The 20,223-nt window shown below is 39.7% G+C and overlaps 1 protein-coding gene across 1 annotated transcript in view; it reads left to right on the forward strand.

Annotated features, from left to right (window-relative positions):
• The window catches only part of col12a1a (collagen, type XII, alpha 1a), a 267,414-nt gene that overhangs the window by 6,714 nt on the left and 240,477 nt on the right, over positions 1-20,223 (forward strand). Inside the window, exons 2-3 of the mRNA XM_072580290.1 lie at positions 7,711-7,818; positions 14,696-14,812. Coding sequence (XP_072436391.1) covers positions 7,746-7,818; positions 14,696-14,812 — 190 coding nt within the window. The 5' untranslated portion in view covers positions 7,711-7,745. The remainder of the gene's footprint in view (positions 1-7,710; positions 7,819-14,695; positions 14,813-20,223) is intronic.

Below are 20,223 nucleotides of genomic sequence, written 5' to 3' on the forward strand. Positions count from 1 at the left end.
CACCATTCTATCTCCCTTCCACATTACCTGCTGAATTTGGATGCTAGCCTTTTGCAATTTATTTGCCCTGGCTCCACAGCTTTTCAATATGTTGACATGACGCATGTAGATTTTGTCTTTGTGTGTGCATATTGCTATTTCAATGTGTCTGCATATGTGTGTGTGTGTGAGAGTGAGTGAATGAGGTTGCATGTTTGTCAGTTTAGTGGATTTGAGGTGAGTGAGTGGGGGTGTGCATGTATGGATTTTGTGAGTGTGTGTGTGTGCCTGTGAGTGATGGGTGTGTTTCTGTGTGTGTGGATCAGTTTATGGCTGAGTTTTTGTGCATATGCATGCGTAACAGTGTGAGTCAGCGTGTATGTGTCTGTATGTCGATTAGTGTGTGTCTGTGTGTGAATGAGTTTGTACGTGTGTGTGTCCATCCACGTGTGTGTGCATGCGTGCCTGTAACACAGGCCATATTTTTAAAATGAGCAAAGAAAAGGATTGCATTTTCCAGCTTCTGTCAGGAGATGGCAACAAGACAAACAAAGCTAAAATGTGTGGGACTGTACCTCTCAGATCGCAGCAAACACTGGACAGATATTTCTGTTCCGATGTGAGCTCCAAGAGACACTTCATTCTTTTGAAATTTTTTGACAGGTGGAAATTTGTCAAGCTAATTATTCAAAATCAAAAAGAGCTTAACAATTTAATTTTTGAATAGTTTCTGATCTTAATTAAATCAGAGCTCATCTTTCGCTGTGAACTCTAGAATACTTTGTCTCATCACAGTCACATACTTGAACTTAAGCATTTTAAGTGTTCCAATTATTTGTAATATCTGTCCAAGCAATCTCTTCTTTCTGGTGCCAACCATTCCCCATCCCCACTCAGTGAGGTGTGTAGCCCTCTCCCACCCCAGCACTGTCGGCACCATTTTTACTTCAGTATAGACCCAAGTTAGAAAGTGAGGATATCTTTTCCATCCATCACAACCCCTTCAACCTGTTGCTGATGTCTTGACAATAATAAAGAATCAAGCATTCACATTGTGTCTTACGTATGCCTAGGACATCCCAAAGTCCCTTATATGTACTGTTGAAGTGTAATCACCATTGTTGAATATCTGCAAGTCAATTTATACACAGCAAGCTCTTACAAATAGCAATATGATAATGATGTGATCGTTAGTTTTAGTTATGTAATTGAAGGGAGTAAATGTTGTTCAGGGCAAATATACTGTTGTTCTTTGAAATTTTGACAAGGAGTTTTTTTACATATAAACTCTGCCTTCTTTCCTCTTCACTTGGGCTTGGGGTTGTTTACAATGTGAGAAGTGTTATATAAGTGGAAGTCATTTTTTTTTGTTTATTGCATATCCTAATCTCTTCCATTCTATTGGGCTCATTGAGTGATATGTTGTAGTGTTCAGGAAATTAAACTTGATTTACTGGAGACTCCTGGGACAATCCTGGAGATCTGGGAGCCCCATATCCTTTACCATTCCTGCTAGCTGGATCATTGTGCATTGGAAACGTAGTCAGTGTTGTGAAGTTTAAATATAAGGACCCAAGCTCCCTCAACCAGCAAATTCAATCAATACAGTTAATCTGTTTTAACAATAAGGTTAGAGGAATGAAAATTGGGCTTATAACCAAAGAAATCTTCATTGTTGTCAAGTATTGTCTAGTGATTTTTGATATCTATCTGAAGATCAGCTCACACGAGTGATAATGCCTCTGATAGACCTGGGAATGTTAGCCCGGATTATGTACTCTTTTCTCTGCAGCAAAGCCCTGGGTTATTGATCTGGAGTATTGCACAATGTACTGCTGGCAGATCGTAGATATGCAGCTGATGACCCAACAGTATCCCATGAGAACTCAGCTTGTACTGCTGGTAACATTGAGCACTGGTGGCGCAGGAGCATCACATCTGTCTGGCTGCATGACCATGCAGCAACAGTGTTTATAAGTGCTTCCATGCTCCAGTTATCAATGCAGATGTAATTAAAATATGGCTGTGCTACAACTCACATTGGCGGAGGTGTCCAAGGGAACTGAGCCAACCATTTCAACCAACCTCTCAGCTTCAATGTCCTTGGAATTCAAATCAAGACTTCTGCTTTCATTCTAATGTTGAACTACATCCAAAACCTGGCTGCACTGACACAGAAGTGGTAGAGTGTAGCACTGTAATATATATATTTTACAGGTCTTGTATCTTGCTGAAAAGACAGAGAAGAAATAAATATTGTAAACATTATTTGTCTTCATCAGGACCAATGCAAGAATTCCAAATGTCAAGTGGTCACACCAATTTACATGAGAAAACTGTGCTAACTGGTTGCCAAGTTGACTCTGATTGACACAGGTACTGCTGTGGAGAAAACAATGGGAACCTAGAGGCTCCCCAAGCTCCTGGGTAATTCAGTAAAAACAATGACTGCAGATGCTGGAAACCAGAGTCGAGATTAGAGTGGTGCTGGAAAAGCACAGCAGTTCAGACAGCATCCAAGGAGCAGGAAAATTGACATTTTGGGCAAAAGCCCTTCATCAGGAATACAGGAAGAGTGCCCAAAGGCCATCTCTCCACCCTTCAGGCACTCTGCCTGTATTCCTGATGAAGGGCTTTTGCCCAAAACGTCGATTTTCCTGCTCCTTGGATGCTGTCTGAACTGCTGTACTTTTCCAGCACCACTCTAGTCTAGACTCCTGGGTAATTTGTAATAGGTACAAAGTTCAAACATATTCTGAAATGAAGCAAAGAACTGTGGATGCTGGAAATCTGAAACAATAATAGAAATTGCTGGAGAAATTCTGCAGGTTTGGCAGCATCTGTGGATGAAAGCAATGTTAATATTTTGGGTCCAGTGACCCTTCCACAGAACTGACAGAAGCGCATTGGATCCAAAACATTAATGCTGCTTTCTCTCCACTGATGCTGCCAGACCTGTTGAGTTTTGCTTTTTTGCTTTTGCTAGATTCTGTTTGTTTGCAGAGAATTGGTCCCTTTGTACCACTTAATATGTTACCTCTAGCAAGTGTAATTTAGACACACAATGATCTTAAATGATTATCTTCAATTGGAATTAGTGCTGCTATCTATCAGCGTACTTAGGATTGTTCAGCAAGTCCTGCCTAATTACAGAATCTCATCAAGCAGTGTATAATTTGTTTTAAGTTGTATGAGCATGATCACAGTTGACTTGTCAACCAATCAGCACCTTGTTCTCATATTATATATTACTGTGATCACAGGAATATAGGAAATAGGAGCAAGAATAGGGCATTTGGCCCCTCAAGCCTGCTCTGCCAATCAATCAGTTTATGGCTGATCTTTTAACTCAACTCCACTTTCCCGAGTTACCCACCTAGCACTTGCTATATTTAATACATAGAAATACATTGATCACAGTCTTGAAGATGCTCAATGATTTGATGTCCTCTGAGATATGGAATTCCAAAAATTCACTGCCATTTCAGTGAGGAAATTCTCCCTCACCACAGTCTTAAATGCTTATCCTGAGACTATGTCCTTTGTTTGTTCCCTGATTGTTTGAAATTTGGCATTCTTGTATTTGACTTGATGAATTCAAGATGAGAAGCTTTTGGCAAAATGTCTTTATTTTCAGCAAAATTCAAGTCCTGTTCTATCAAGTAAACTGTTTATAACAGATATTTCATCTGTGAAGAGGCAATGACTGGGGCACTGATCAGTTAGAACAACAGCAACAAATCCAATTTAGATAGACCATAAGATGTAGGTGCAGAAATAGGCCATTCAGCCCATCAAGTCTGCTCCTTCATTCAAGAAGATCATGGGTACACTGATAATCCTCAGCTCCAAATTCCCATCTTAACTCCATAACCTTTAGTTCCCTTCATCATAAGCCCAGAAGACATAAAAGCGAAGGTCGGCTATTCAGGCCATCAGTCCCTAAATGTTTCTCAAGTAGCAAAACTTTCAAAGGGACATCACAAAAGTGCAATCAGACACAAAATTGACAGTGAACAAAAGAAGGAGATAGAGACAGCCTAGAGCTAGTTCAAAGAGATCAGCTTTAAGGAAAGCAGAAAGGTGGAGATAATAATTAGGGAGGAAATTGCAGAGCTTCAGGCCCAGACAGCTGAAGGCACGCAGCCAAGGATGGATTAACAAAAATCATGAACATGCAGGAGACCAGAATTTTTTTAAAAAGTCATTGTTCACTTGCAGTTGCAGGGCCAGAGAAAGTCATCGAGATTGGGAGGGTTAAGGTAATGGAGGGATTTGAACATAATGATGATAATATGCAGAGGTTACATCATGGATAAGAGTGGTTTTAAATAAATCCATACATAAAGTTGCCAACAGTAACATTACAGTCGCTATCTTTAGGATTCTCACTATCAGGTCCTGCTTATCACCATGGTAAACAAATACCTTATTTTTCTTGACTGGATAGCATTTTTCTTACTCATTCCATTATTAGTTAGGTATAGCTACTCTGGTGATGTATCACCACCATGCATACCTCAAGATCCAGGGGACATCTACTCTCCCTTTGAGTTGGAAGATAAACTAACCACTGGGAGAACTATTTATTCTGATGGGATACCATGAATATAGTGGTTATGTTCAGGCATCAGCGTTACTTGGCTCAATGGGCAGTGCTATCATCTCTGAGCCTGAAGGTAGAAGGTTCTTGATCCAACCCAGTGTCTTAGTTTTACACAGTCCTAAAGAGTGTGCTTTCTGGAAGGAGCTGTGTGTAAAATCATCAGGAATGGTTGATGATGGTTGTCTTGCTGCTGGCATTTAACAGCAATGTTGTAAGTGGCAGATCAGGGTCCAATCGAAGCCTGTACACAGCCAGCACCAGCACTGATGGGCACTGTTCCACATGTGAAGACTGATGGGTAAACCTCCTCATGGGCTCCTGTTTGTGTGGCCCTTGCCAACGTCTCTGCCCATTGAAAGACAACCCTGGTTGCAGAACCAATCTGGGCCATTCAACCTGTTGAGTCTGCTCCGCCATTCAATCATGGCTGATAGGTTTCTCAATCCCATTCTCCCACTTTCTCTCCTTGATCCCCTTGATACCCAAGAACCTATCTATCTCTGTCTTAAGTACACTCAATGACCTGGCCTCTACAGCCTTCTGTGGCAGTGAATTCCATCGATTCACCACCCTCTGGTCTGTTGCAATTCCTACAATGGCCACTGCTCTAAGTGAGACTGAAAGGAACTGAAGTGTTGCAATTGTCCAGCAGCCTTTGGGGGATCACATCCTCTAGTGCAGGCCTGGGGAACATAACTTATAGCCTGTGTCTCCATGGTTAGCTGAAGCAAGGTTTCTCTCCAATTTCTGATGGAGGGATGGACTCACTGCTGTTCCGTAAGTTCCCAGCCCCAACATTGAGTACATAACTCAGCATGCCTCTGGTAGTGCTGCACTGTCAGAGGTGCCATCTTTCAGTTGAGAGATTAAAACGAAGCCTTGGTTGTCCTCTCAGTTGGATATAAAGATCTCATTGCTTTATTTGAAAAGTATAGAGGAATTCTTGCTAATATTGATTCCCAAACAACATTATTGAAAACAGATTGCTTAGCCATTGTTATGTCACTACATGTGGGAGCTTGCTGTGTATAAATTTCCCATGGCTGACCGACACGTCCCAGGACACTATGGGCAATTTAGCATAGCGAATCCACCTAACTTGCACACCTTTGGACCATGGGAAGAAACTGGAGCAGAAACCCATACAGACACAGGGAGAATGTGCAAACTCCATAAAGGGTGGAATCAAACCTGGGTCCCTGGTGCTGTGAGGCAACAATGCTAACCACTGAGCCACCGTGCCACCCATGATGGTTGTCTTGCTGCTGGCATTTAACAGCAATGTTGTAAGTGGCAGATGGGCTCACGTATATCAGGCTCAACAGGTTGAATGGCCCAGATTGGTTCTACGACCAGGGTTGTCTTTCAATGGGCAGAGACGTTGGCAAGGGCCACACAAACAGGAGCCCATGAGGAGATTTACCCATCAGTCTTCACATGTGGAACAGTGCCCATCAATGTTTGCTAAATTGCAACATTGACTGCACATCAGAAATATCTCATTGGTTGTAAGGGGGGTTGTGGTCTGAAAACGGCTATATAAATTCATGAATAAAAGCAAAATAATGCAGATGCTGTAAATCTGAAACAAACACAGAGAATGCTGGAGAAACCGAGGAGGTCTGGAAGTATCTGTGGTGAGAAAAAAGAAGTTACTGTTTTCAAGTCTGGTCTGAAGACATCATATTGGACTTAAAACATTAACTCTGTTTCTCTCTCCACAGATGCTGCCAGACATGCTGAGTTTCTTATTTACTGCGTTTGTTTTACACAAAGGCAAGACCTTCTTTAATGCATTGACATCCATGTATATGCAACTCCTTAACTTGGATGTGCCTGTGCAGCCACTCACATACAACAGTACATATGGTAAATGACATATTATGAAATGTCAAAGACGTGGTGGGTTGCTATTACTGTTTTACTCTCCTGAGATAATGGTTCTGCACTCAGGATCTTCCTTTCCAAGAACAATTCAGAACTCTACGAGCAATCAGTCCCCAGGCGAGACAGTGCAGACTATGAATTGTTTGCACACAAGCAGAACCTGACTCATATATAATGTAATCTGGGATGCACCAGATTAGCGTAGCCCTTTGGCCACAGTAATTTAATGCCTGAAGCTTTCACTTAGCTGCAACAGTAAATTGGTTAAAGGGGAGGTGGTGGCCTATCGAGCCAGAGACCCAGATAATGTTTTGAGGGACCTGGGCTCAAATCCTACCACAGCAGATAGTAGGATTTGAATTTAATAAAAAGGGAAATCTGGAGTGAAGAGTCTAATGATGACCATGAATTAATTGCTCGAAAATCCCATTTGTGTCACTAATGTCCCTTAGAGAAAGCAACTCCTGCCTTGCCTGACTCCAGACCCACATTGACTCTTAACTGCCCTCTAGGCAATAAATGCTGCCTAGTAAATGATGCCCTCATCCCATAAATGAATAAAGAAAATAAGCTCCAGACCTAAACAAATCTTTTGCATTTAATTTCACATGGAAAAGTGAGGCACTAGTTTTACTTGAGGTCTTAAGTAATATGAACTTTTTCTTCTTCTATCCAACTTCTTTTGCCTCAAGTTGAAATTGTTCTTCTGATGTCAAGTAATGATAGTTACATTCTGGAATCCAAGGCAAATGTGAACAGAGGATATGAACCTTATTAGGCTGTTTAATTGTGTACATGCATGAGTGAGTATTCGTGTGTGTAAGCATTTCATGTGTGTTCCTGAGAGTTTCGGTTTATCTGTAAGTTTTCACGTATATGTGTATGAATAGTTCTGAATTTGTGTATCTGTGGGCATGTTGATTGTTGTTGCATGTGTTTTTGTACATGTGAGCATTTGAGACAGTGTGTCTTTCTGTTTGTGTGTTTATATGGGCATGTATGCCTTTGCATGTTTCTCCAATGTGTGTGTGTGTGTCTGCCTGTGTTTGACTGCACATATTTGTGAATGTGTGTCTGCCTTTGCGTTTGTGCATGTGGCTACATATGTATGTTTGCCTGTGTACCTATTTGTATATTACTGTTCAGTGAGTCACAGCTGCCAGTGAACTGAGCCCATTCTTAAATCTGATTCGTTCTCTTCACAACACCACTGTTGAGTGTTTCTATTCTCTTTTCAGATTCATTCATGCACTTGTGAATCCAACGAGTGAAAATGAAGAGTAGGCTATGCCTAGCAGTTGCTGCTCTCCTCGCAGCTCTATCTGCCCCTTCGGTGGAAGCTCAAGGTAATCTCTCATTTCTGTCCAGCAACTCCTGCACAGAAGTGGTCCAGGAGCAGTGCACATGAGCTACTCCAGAATGATGATCAGCTCCTTCTATTTTCCTAGTGATTGTTTTGGATTCACTTCTCGGGAAATATAATCCTCCTGGAGATTGAGTGTAAATAAAACTTACCCTTTCTCTCAATAGGTTCTCCATGAAACCCTTGTTATTAAGAGATCAATTTATATTTATTGTCATGCTTATCTGATCTTGGCTGCAGTTTTCTATTAATAATTTGTTTATTCTGAACAGGTTATCTAAAAGCCCACAGGAATACATTTATAATATTGCTTTAATAAGTGTTTGGTACTATTTGCCTATCACATCAGAACTGATAATTTTCGAGTGGAATTCAGTCACTACATGGATTCAGCTTGTCTATTCAAAGTATATATTCAACTATGAAATGCTGATGATTTTATTCAGATAATGATTTAATAATTATGCTTTAATTTATTTTTCTTTTCTCAGCATAAGGATATCATGGGAAAAATCTATCCATAGCACCTACTGTAAAAGCAAAATCACTGATGCAATGAATTGATTTTCTTTAGATTTACAAATCCTTGCAAAGTTATTTGAAATACAGACAAGAATGGATCTTTCCACAATATTTACAATGTCACCAGTACACAGTAGAAGAATTTTATCACCACACATTCCACTAAAAATTTCACATTCTCAATCCTTCAGATTACCTTCTGTTTGTTTTAGACACATTTTATATTAAAGCAGCATGAAATGCATTACTACATTGTATTAAATATTATTGAAATATGAGTCCTTAAGATTAAACTTTATATTTAGGAGAAAATGACATGAATTTGGATAGGTTTTTATGGAATTGATAATTTAGTGTGTTATGCATCAGATTAGGCAATGATTAGGGATGGCACAGTGCCTCAGTGGTTAGCACTGCTACCTCACAATACCAGGGAAGTAGGTTTGATTCCAGCCTTGGGTGACTGTGTGGAGTTTGCATGTTCTACCTGTGTCTGTGTGCATTTCCTCTGGGTGCTCTTGTTTTCTCCCACAGTCCAAAACTGTGCAGGTTAGGTGAATTGGCCATGCTAAATTGCCTGTAGTGTTCAGGGATATGCAGGCTTGATGGGTTAGACATGGGAAATGCAGGGTTACAGGGATGGGTGGGTCTGGATCTTCAGAGAATTAGGGTGGACTCAATGGGCCAAATGGCCTGCTTCCACACAGTAGGGATTCTATGTGCAGAAAGGAACCTATCAGTCTTTTTAGATTTCTGTTCTAATTGGCAATATCTTTATGCAACCACACTTAATAGTGTCTAAACCCAAACACTGAAAAATTCACATTAGTCCTTTCAGTTTTGTCAGATAAGAAATGCAGATTGTTTGTCAATGTACTTAGACAGGACCACTGGATTTACAGCAGATTGGAGATACTCCAATTGGCAACAAAGTGCACTCACCCTCCCTGACTGAAATTAATGACCTAAAAAGGCAAGACCCACCTCCTCCAAAGCCACTGGTTAAATGGAGAATCAAAACAGTCGTGTTGTTTTGACTTAAACTTACATTTTTGGAAAATCCTCATTGAAATGATATAAATGTGGTTTGTTCTAATTAATGCAAAAAAGACTTGAGTTTTCCTTTTGTGGGTCCCATATTGAAGTAAGATATTTTATCCAAAATGTTTATGACAAACCACTGATACAGAAATCAAAGGAAAAGTTTCAATGACTTTGCTGTACTGTTGTGCTGCCACTGACGAAAAAACACTAAATGTTTCATGTTATAATTAAACAGAACACTGATGTTATATAGTAAATTTATTAAATTGCTCCCAACACTGGCCATAAATTTTGTAGGATGATACTGTGCAGGAAGTCGAGCTAACCAGTTCGACTCAGTCACCCATACAGTCCGACATTTCTTCCCATTAATTCCCTTTGTTTTTATCTATTGAAGCTCACTCCAGATGATAAGAACATCTCTTGCTCACCAAGTGAAATCTGTGGACCCTCCCCACCAGTGGAAACAGTTTTTTTCTTATTTACCAAAAGTGTACCCTCCCTGATTGAGCACATAAATAAACATGCCAACCAGTGGTTGCTTCAGGGCTGAAGTCATGACAACAAAATCCTTCGGTCACTGAGATAGTGGCAGGATGTGGAAGATTTTGAAATGTTTAATCGTGGTTTGCCAACATTTGGGAATTGTTTAAAAATGATTTATTTTCCCTTTAATCAGCAGGAGCAATTTCGGGCTTGCAAATCCGTCTAATCTTATAGAATCATGCTCTTTTTCTCTCAGCAGGGAATCACTTTAATTAAGACATATCAATTCAGATTTACCAGAGGTGTGTTATTGTGTGTGTGAATGGCATGAACAGCTTGACAAAGTGCAACATTCGGTGTTGGTGAAAGGCCTAGCGTTTCAAGGGGATTTGGGGAAAGAAAATTGTCACCCTGAGGGCGGTGAGGATTTGGAATGTACTGCCTGGGAGGGCAGGAAACCTCACAATCTTTTATAAGTACACTTGAAGTGTCATAACATTCAAGGCTATAGGCCCACTGCAGAAAAGTGGGACTAGTGTGAATATAGCTTTGGCAGTACAGATTTGTTGCGCCAAAGGGTCTGTTGTCCACTGTACCATTCTATGATTTGGATTTTCAAAGGAGGAACTGAAGCTGAAGCTGCAGAACCTTCTCTGATGCAAATTCTGGGAAACACCATGAGGCAATGTCCAACACAACCAGCTGCAAGACTGTAAAGGCTGCTTTGGCAACTCCCACCTTGAAGATTCGGAAGAAGATTATTCCTGGGAACACCACCAGTGACGGACAAAGGGACAGACCAGGGTCTGCACACAGGAACCGCTTCTTCACCTTATATGTCAAGACAAGGCAGCAGCATTTGAACCAGTGAGGGGAGGGGGCGCGCAATACCTCGTACTCGCGCTCTGCTTGTGTCACGCGCTTTCCGCGGGGACGCGCACACGGAGAGGATCTGCCAAAAATGTTTTCTTTGTGGGGGAGGTTTGTGCGAAAAGACACCCCCCTTCTAATAGTCAGAGAAAGTTAAAATCTACCAAAGTCATATCTTAGGAAAAAAAGAGACATTTTATGCAATTGCATTTATAACACGAAAACACATCCCATTGCTTTACTGATGCTGTAGAGACTGATTATTTCAGCAATCATTTTCAAGGGAGGCGCCAACGCTGTTCGGAAACAGTAGATTGGTGTCTGAGTTCATGGGCAAAATCCTGCGGATGCGTTAAGGAGGAAGGATGGTTCGAATCAGGAATCTCTGAACTCATTGAAAAGTCGGGTGTGGGGGGGTATAAATCCCCGAATGATTGGAGTGGTGGATGAGATGTGCTTGCATTTGAGTGAATGTGAAAAGAACGTTGCTTTTTCTGCACAAACACACAGAGGAATAATTTCCCTGTAAAACAAAAAAAAAATTAGATGTGCTAGACTCCCTCCCACCCCGCTAGAGAGGGGAAGACAGCGCAGATTGCGAATATGTGCGTGTGTGCTTCGTGAGATTCTAACCGTCGGATTTTCCACCGAGAAGCGGAATCCTTTAGCCCTCAGCTCTGTCCTGGAGCTGACAGACAGGAGGTGCTGAATACCTGGACCCACTGACTGCCATCCCTCTGCGAATCACTTGCCCCAATTTAAAACAAAAACACACACACCCAGGTTGGTAATACTGCTTTTATTTCCACCTAACAATATTTTAATAACAACCACAAAAAGTGTTCATTTAAAAAAACTCAGCTCAGTTTTCTGTACCTTTGCATTAAATTTGTCCTGAGCTGTAGATCTTGGAAACAAGAAGGATATTTTACAATGATATTCTGTCCTCCTGTACACTAACTGCTTTGGAATTCTTAAGCCACTATCTTTCTTCACATGTTAACTGTATTTTATACATTTGTATTAGTAATGTCTTGTTGGAAAATACAGCATGTTTAATTTGCCTCCTACTTTCTGACAGCATGGCATTTTTAAATATAAGAATTATTAATTATATTTGATTTCTTTACTTGCAGCCAAAGTTTAGGAATCAAATATTTTTTTAAAAAACGACTCCAGAGTTTAGACTGTAACGCACCCCGTCTCCTCCTTTGACTCATTAATAAACACATCTTATCCCGATTCAGGAACACTCTCCAGTTCTTGTATACTTCAACATCGAGAATATCATTATAAAATATGTGAAACAGTCTTTTGTGTTCAAGCTTTCACTGTGTGAGGGTGGAAACTCCTGTTCCTGCCATCAGTTTCAATCTGCATGGGTGTGAGACACTAATTAATGTTACAATATCAGTCTCTAATCAGAATTTTAAAATCCATTTGTCTCCGAATGTTTTATTTTATTTCTATTTATAACTTTTGTTACAGTGCTTCTGTGTGTATAGGGATCCCTGTATTTTGCGAGTGTCTGGAATGGGGAGGGGGTCGGCAGGGGAACATCGTCTGAATCTATGGGGGAGGGGGGGGGTGACTTATGAATCTCTCTGACCACCTGGACACTGACTGGATTGAGGTACAACCCGGCTTTTACTTGCAAAGCCACAATTTGCTCTCCATCAAAATCCCAGGAGAGCAACATTTTAAAGTAGTGAAAGGTTGAAACAGGAGGCCATTCAGGCGATCTATGCAATCCTATTACTAGATGGATCTATATCTTAACCCCACATACCTGACTTCATCCCTCCTTCCGAATATCTGTGCCAAAATTGAACTTCAAGTTTTGCATTTTAAATTGCATCCATTCCATCCTTCCCTATATCAACAGATTTTGGTGGAGGAGGTTCCAGATTTTCAATATTGTTTGTCTGAAGAAATCATATCTGAATAGCATTGCTCTTATATGATGCTTTGCTCGTTCCCTTTCTCCAGCAGAGAAAATAGCTTCTCTGTATCTGCCCATAGAATACCTTGATGATTATATCATCATGTGGAAGTACAGAACTTGAGTATTTGTCAAAAAATATAGAAAAGCTGCCATGTTTTTTATTTTGTACTCACCAGGAAAGATGTAACAACACACAATTTCAAAGGCAGCAGTAATTTATGCACTGCAGCAATTCATCAAATATCCTCAGACAGCATCTTCCAAACCCATGACCACTTCCATCTAGAAGGACATGAGTAGCAGGTACATGGGAACGCCATCACTTCCAAGTTCCCCTCCAACCACTCACCATCCTACTTGGAATATATCACCGTTCCTTCACTGTATCTGGGTCAAAACCCTTCAATTCCCTTCCTAAGGGCATTTTGGGTTAATCCTCAGCAGGTGGACTACTGAAACTATTCTCTTTAATGCATAGAAAGGACAATGCATTGACAAGTTTTCCTTGTAAAATACAGAGGTCCTTGCCTATGAATAACAATCAGGCAAGTTAGGTTAAAATGTTGGTATGTAGCATGCATGGGTACAGGGGAGAAACAAACTAAAATAGATACACGGTGAAATACAGGCAAACTCTGATCATATAACAGAAGTACTGTTGTTCGCAACACCCGCGTTTCTTTGTGAAGGTCCCCGTGAATGTCTTGCAGTGTCTCTGGCTGTGGATTATGTGATTGTGAAAAAAAGCTTGTCTGTTCAAATGTGAGCATTTCAGCAAGATCTCTCTCAAACACCAACAGGTGCTTTGAAGATTGCCAATGTGTGGCCTGGTGTACAAATTAACAGCATCTTCTTGTGATTTCTTTCAATACAGAAGCTTTAGCAAATTATCAGAAGATCATACAGTAATGGTGTTTATGTGTGTGCATCTTTAGGCAATTTTAATGTTCAACTGGTGTTTAAACTCAGAAGACTTTGCTTTCTTAACTAAAAAAAAGTTTTATGTTTTTGAAAGAAGTCAAAGTCAGTATTTTGTATTCACATTAATGCTGATCTTAAACATAACCATGACTTTCCATCATTCAGGTTTAATCTAACACCAGATCTACAATGATTATAATAATTAATTAAATATAATGACAAATTGATTAAAATGATGTTCAATGTTATACACATTTATTAATTCTAGTGGATGAGGACAACCACCATTAGTATTAAAGTAAAAGTTACAAAATCTCTTTGTGTTTCGAATCAGCTGTCAAAAATTGCTTTCGTGAAGTCACTGGAAAATTTGAAATTACTTTATTTGGCTGCTGAATTCCTTTTTAAATTATATATAAACATAAATGAACAACCGTTTGCAATTAATCTTTCAAGATTATTGGAGGTGACGTTGCACTAATTGGACATTCTGAAATCCCTAACTCTTGGGCAACTTGTGAAGTCTCAAGTGTTCTATTCTGGCAAGTAATTTGACAAGCTTTGTATTGAGTGCAGCAAGCATGTAACGATCAAAACTTGTCCCCAGATTGAGTGTCAGATGTTCGCCTACTTTTGGATTAGTTTGTATCTGTGTAGCTGCTCTATTTGTACTTGGGTGTGTTAATAATTGTTGTTTTATCCTTTTCTGTTTTCTGCTGCAACTCGTGAACTTCCCTGATGGTGCAAAACCCAATGTCTTGTGCTCTCCTTGTGCTGTTTATATTTTATGTTAATATTAATTTGTGTTTATGTCAGCTTTTGATATTCGTGTTATATGGTCCTCTCTATCTACCAACAATAGACATCAAACTCCGAATGCTTATTGTTGGAAGCAAATTTATGCAAAGATGTAGGTTTCGAAATGCTTATAGCTGCCATTCGGCCAACTCTGCTTCTAAGCATTGCAGTTTGAACCATCTTTTCATAAAACAATTTATTTTGCTTTTATCATGTAGCGGGAATCCTACCTGAGACTAACGTCTTCCTGTTTGTGGCATTCTTCTCTCTGCAGTGGAGCCTCCTTCACAGTTGAAGTTTAAAATTTTAACTGAAAATAGTGTTCAAATGATGTGGAGACGTTCGCCCAGCAGAATACAGGGGTACAGGCTTACGCTAGCACCCACCACTGGTGAGTAAATGTTGCAGCAGTCGGCACTGACTGATTGGTGAACTTCCATTGAAATAGAGTTGCATTTCAATTACAGCTTTCGGGAGATCCATGCCATAAATGAGTCCCACTTGCCCCAGTCACACAATAGTTCTGGCTCAGGAGGGGGCCATTCGGTCCATCGTGTCTGCGCAACTCTCCAAATGAGCATCTCACCCGGTTCCATTCTTCCTGCCTACTCCCACACCTCTGCATGTTCATCATTTGCAAATAAACTTCAAATTTCCTGTAGACAACCTTGATTGAACCTCTCCTGAGCACAAACAGGCAGCACATTCCAGACCCGAATCAGTTACTGTGTGATAGAAATGGTTCTCGTATCACTTTGACTTTTTTTTTCAATCAACTTTGAATATGTGTCCTATCATTCGCAATCCTTTCTTGGGTGGGCATATTACTCTCTCTATTCAATTTGCACAGAGTTCTCATAATATGGACTATTTCAATTGGATCTCGTGCCAGCCTTCTCTTGTCCAAAGACAGTAGAGTCCCAACTTTTCCAGTCTATCTATATACAAAAATTCTCATTCCTGGAACCTTTCTCGTAAACTTTTTCTACACTCCCTCAGCTGCCTTCACATCCTTCCGAAAATGTGATGCTCAGAAAGGGATACTATGCTGTAGTTGAGGCTGATGTGGTATGTTGCATAAGTTCAACAGCACCTCCTCACTCTGATCCCATTAATAAAACACAGGATATGGATTATGTTTAATAACTGCTCTCCTAACTTGGAGAAAGCGAGTACTGCAGATGCTGGAAAGTGGTGACATAAGCACATATTGCACCCAGGTTCCTCGGTTATCCTTCAATTAGTACTGTCTCCCTATGGTCTTTCTACCAAAACATAACATCTCATGCTTCTCTGTAGAGGTTCATCTGCCCTCCCCCCCCCATCCCAACTGTGCCATCTACCCACTTCACAATCTAAAGCGTCCTCACCATGGTTTTTAATGTTTCCATGTTCTACCCATTTGCGGAAAAGAGTTCCAAACCTCTACCATCCATGCAAGACAGACAAGGTCATGAAGGCTGCTTTTGTACCTGAAAGGACATCTGAGGCTCACTTGGAATTTCATGAACGTTTTCCCTGATGAAAGATACTCTCAAATTATCAAAGTGGGACTTCAACTTGTAATTATTGCATTTTTAGCCCAGATTCAGTTAACACCAACCTCGTAATATTACAGTGACTAAGTCTCTATAGAGAGCCCTTTACAAAGTTTATAAAGCATCTCAAAGCTATGAAAAAACATCAGTCCATTTACAAACATGTTCTGCCCACTTTACATGTACATACCACTGATTCTTTGAATGGAGTACCCCAGGGCTACATTTATGGCAGTGGAACTCCTTTGGAAGAAAAGTACTTTTATGGAAATGATGGACATGTTTTCTTTGTTTGCAAAGTGCAATTTTAAAATGTTAAATTAGCAGATATTTGTATTAATATAATAGCACCTTTAGTGGTTCACTAACAACATAAGAAGTCAGGTTGCATTTCAAGATAAAATTCTTTTTTGCTCAGGCAGTAAAATCTGTTTGACAAAATATTTTGTTTTTTTTCTTAACTATTTTTCTCTTCTGCTGATGGTAATGACCCCTTATTGGGAACTGCTTCCATGGTAGCTCTCTGACTTGGCTTAAAAAAATGTGTATGAGTCTAGCTCATGAATATTGACTGCGCATCATTCTTCTGGCAATTTGCCCCATGAAACCCAGGCAAACTATTTCCATTTTTAACTAAATTTATTAGTTGCTCAGTTTGCGTTGTTTCAATTGAGTTGGTTTGGAATGAGCTGCATTTTTTTTATGATTGGCTTGTTGCTCCTTCCTTTGTAGATACATTTTAAATGAGAGTGATGAGATCTGTCAGAATGTGCAACTTGACATAGCTATGTGAAAACAGATGGGAATGTGGACTATGACGTGGGTTGACTGAGGTACTATAAATGGTTGGCATTCATGTAGGTCCTGAAAGCAAAAAACTTGTACATCTCTGGCCTCAACATTGAAGTTTGGCAAACTGTTCCATCTTGAAACTTGGAACATCAGGAATAAAGTGAGATCCATTTGAATAATCCAGGAGGAATCACTGATGGTGATTGTGGTTCCACTCCACTTGGACTATTGTGAGTAGACCTAGGCACAGCACCTTACAAAGGGCATATTGGCCTTGAAGAGATGTTATGAAGATGTGGGTGGACTATACCTTTAAGAGAGTTTGAAGCTAGCAGTACCAAGTGTTCTCATTAAGGTAACAATGTAACACTTAGTTAAAAGCTAGATTAGCTGGGTTGCCTGGAGACATAAATAGATTTGAATTAGACCAATCAGTTTAAATTATACTCCAAAAAAACAAACTCCAATCAAATTTGAATTTAGTATATCAACAATCTTAAAAACCAATGACACAATCCGATGCTTTGAGAGGGTATAAGACTGAAGAAAATTAAACAGTAGGGAGGAGAACTGCCTTGCCACCAGTATGTAGAGATGTCCAAAAATAGCTCTCTTAAAAGTACCATTATCGATCCATGACCAGTGAAGTATAATCCCTAAGAAGAAAAGAAGACACAGGAAGATCCAAATAGAAGATCTGACACTGGCTTGTTTTGAAAACTTGAATTTTTTGGTAAATCTTAATTGGGGGCTTATATTGGACTACTATTCTAGAAGATAAGGTAAGTGATAAGTTAGAGGAAGGAGTTGTAAATAGTTGTTTGGTAATTATTCTCCGCAACACTTTAAGAAATAAAGTTATTAATTTTTACTTTAAATAGTTCTTAGCCTCTCTGATTTTCACAGATTGCTGCATGGAATAACACAGGAGAGTTTACCCCATGTTGTCACAGAGAATACAACATAGGTTTTCAAGACTAATACCTGGACCTCAGTTGCTAAGTGTTGAGGAGAGGTTATGCAAACTCTCTAGAATTTAGAAGGTTAACGAGTGATCAGATCAAAGTTTTCAAGATGTTAGCAGGAAAAGACAGGAACAGATAAACTATTTTCACTAGTTGGGGGTTCTACAAATAGGTTGCATAGTCAGAAAATCTCGGGCCAGAACGTTCAGGAGAGATGTTAGGAAGCGGTTCCATGAATAAAGAGTGGTAGAGATTTAGAACTCTCCTCCACAAACAGCAGTGAATTCTAGATCAGTAATTTTAAGTCTGAACTAAACAAAGTTTTGATAAGGAAATGGGCCAAAGACCAGTCTATGAAGTTTGGCCACAGATCAGCCATGAGCTCATTGAATGATGGGACACGCTCAAGGGGCTGAATGGCCTACTCCTTTCTTATGTTCCTGTCTGATGACTAAATACAATATTGTAGTATACCTGGGATTAGCACAAAGCATTGTTTGATGTGAGTAAAGGCGAAAAGTTAAAGTCTCAATTTTCTAAGATAGTTACATCTACTGAGATTGTTCATTGACAACACAGCCTTGCTATTGATCCTTGTATGTATGATTTATTTTTTAAAAATGTGATTCATAGATGTTTTATCCTGACAATCGATCAGACTCAGAGTGAGTTTAATACCTTTATTCCCCATGTAAAATCCCCAAGGAGATCAAGAAAGGAGATGAATTGATCTCCGTGGGGATTTTACATGGGGAATAAAGGTATTAAATCTTAGAAACTGGAGGATGCCATTCAGCCCTCTATCCTATTCTATCATTGAATGAGATAATGGCTTAACTGTATTTTAACTTGATCCATCAAAATTAGCTGTATATTCCTTTTGTTTTTCTGTCCAGAAAAAGTTTTGCCAATCCCATTGAAATTCTAATTAACATCTAGTTTTTGTGTAAGAGAATTATATACTTCTAGCAGCATTTGTGTGCAGAAGCATTTTCTATACTCTCACTTGAATGGTTATCCTTTTCCTAAACACCCTCCATCCAAAAGCAGCAGCTTGAAAACTTCGATCAATTCAGCTTTGACCTTCCACATTTCATGGGGCAAAAGCCTATTTGATGCAATGACACTTCACAATCTATTGTTGTCACCTTCGGTGATTTCTGCTTCTGATCCACATCCCTATCTGATCAACAGGCAAGCAAAATTAGCACTAGGTAAAGCTTACTTTGCTCATCCTCATGAGGTTGTCAATGAATGTAAAACATGCTCATAAAGGGCAAAGGTGGAATTTGCATTATGCACATGAAATCGCAAACCTATTTCCCTCAGGTCCATTGTGGGACTGAGCACTTGATTCACATCAAATCAACCAAACTTGTTCCCTTCATAACTTCATCACCAAAAGTGATGTTCATAATGCAACCATACCCCTGAAATCTTCATTTTCTGGTGTTGAAAGTACTGTTAAAATGCACCCACTGGGGAAGAACTTGATAAATCCCCAACATCTTTGAAACAGGAGGATTTTGCATTTTGATCTGCAAGATTGGGAGCATTGAGTGAGCTGTCAGTCATCACTGACTACATTTTCCACTTGCAGTCCAGACTGAGAGGGGAAAAAAGTACCGAATGCATAATTCCATTTCTGATTCTGTAATAGGCATCACATGAACTACTGCTGCTGGTGTCTAGACTAACTTTTGAAATTAGCATCCTTAGGGAAATGCTTTCAAGTTCATATCCTGCTCATTGCCACTGATGTGATCTCTGTCATGTACTTAGGGACCTGCTTCTTTTCATTTTGGTTTTACATGTGGTCTCCATTGTGAGAAGTGAGAGCAAAGTAATGGAATGTAGGCAGAATTCCATCATAATTCTTCCTAATGCATATTCCTTACAGCGCTGAGCTGCCGTGTTGGTTTGGGAGGGGAGGTGGGGACGAGGGAAGGTAATAATCTGTTCCAGATGTTGCTTTTTCCATTGCATTTGAGAAAAAAAACTGAACAGTCTTCAGCATGAAATATAGGCATCTCCAGAAGAAAAATCAAAAAGTTGAGAGAAGCCATTGAACTGTCACTTCTCAGCCCTCCACATCAGACTTTGATCTGATCGTCAGATTGCACTTTGAACTTTCCAATGATTACTTGCTTCTTACGTTCTTTAAACAAAATGCGGACAAGGTTAGGAAAGCCATTGTTACTGAACATAAGAGCTAAACTTGATCTAGGTTTGATGTTTGCAATGCAAGTTGCACTCTTAGTCCTTTTGAACAATTTTGACTCACTGGAGTTACAGTTACATTTATGGGAACCAGTTGTATAGAACTTTTGAACCCAAACCAATGGTCATAACTCAGGATCTATTCTGAAAAATCTCATAAACCCCAACAAATATTTACAGTCACTGTTTTTAAACCAATGAGAATCTAAGACCCTGTTCTGCATTGGAGTCCTGATGCTTTATAGTTTCATAAAGAACCTTAGAAGATTTATGACAAAAATTTTGAA

Source organism: Chiloscyllium punctatum, chromosome 11 (assembly GCF_047496795.1).
Source record: "Chiloscyllium punctatum isolate Juve2018m chromosome 11, sChiPun1.3, whole genome shotgun sequence".
Lineage (NCBI taxonomy): Eukaryota > Metazoa > Chordata > Chondrichthyes > Orectolobiformes > Hemiscylliidae > Chiloscyllium > Chiloscyllium punctatum.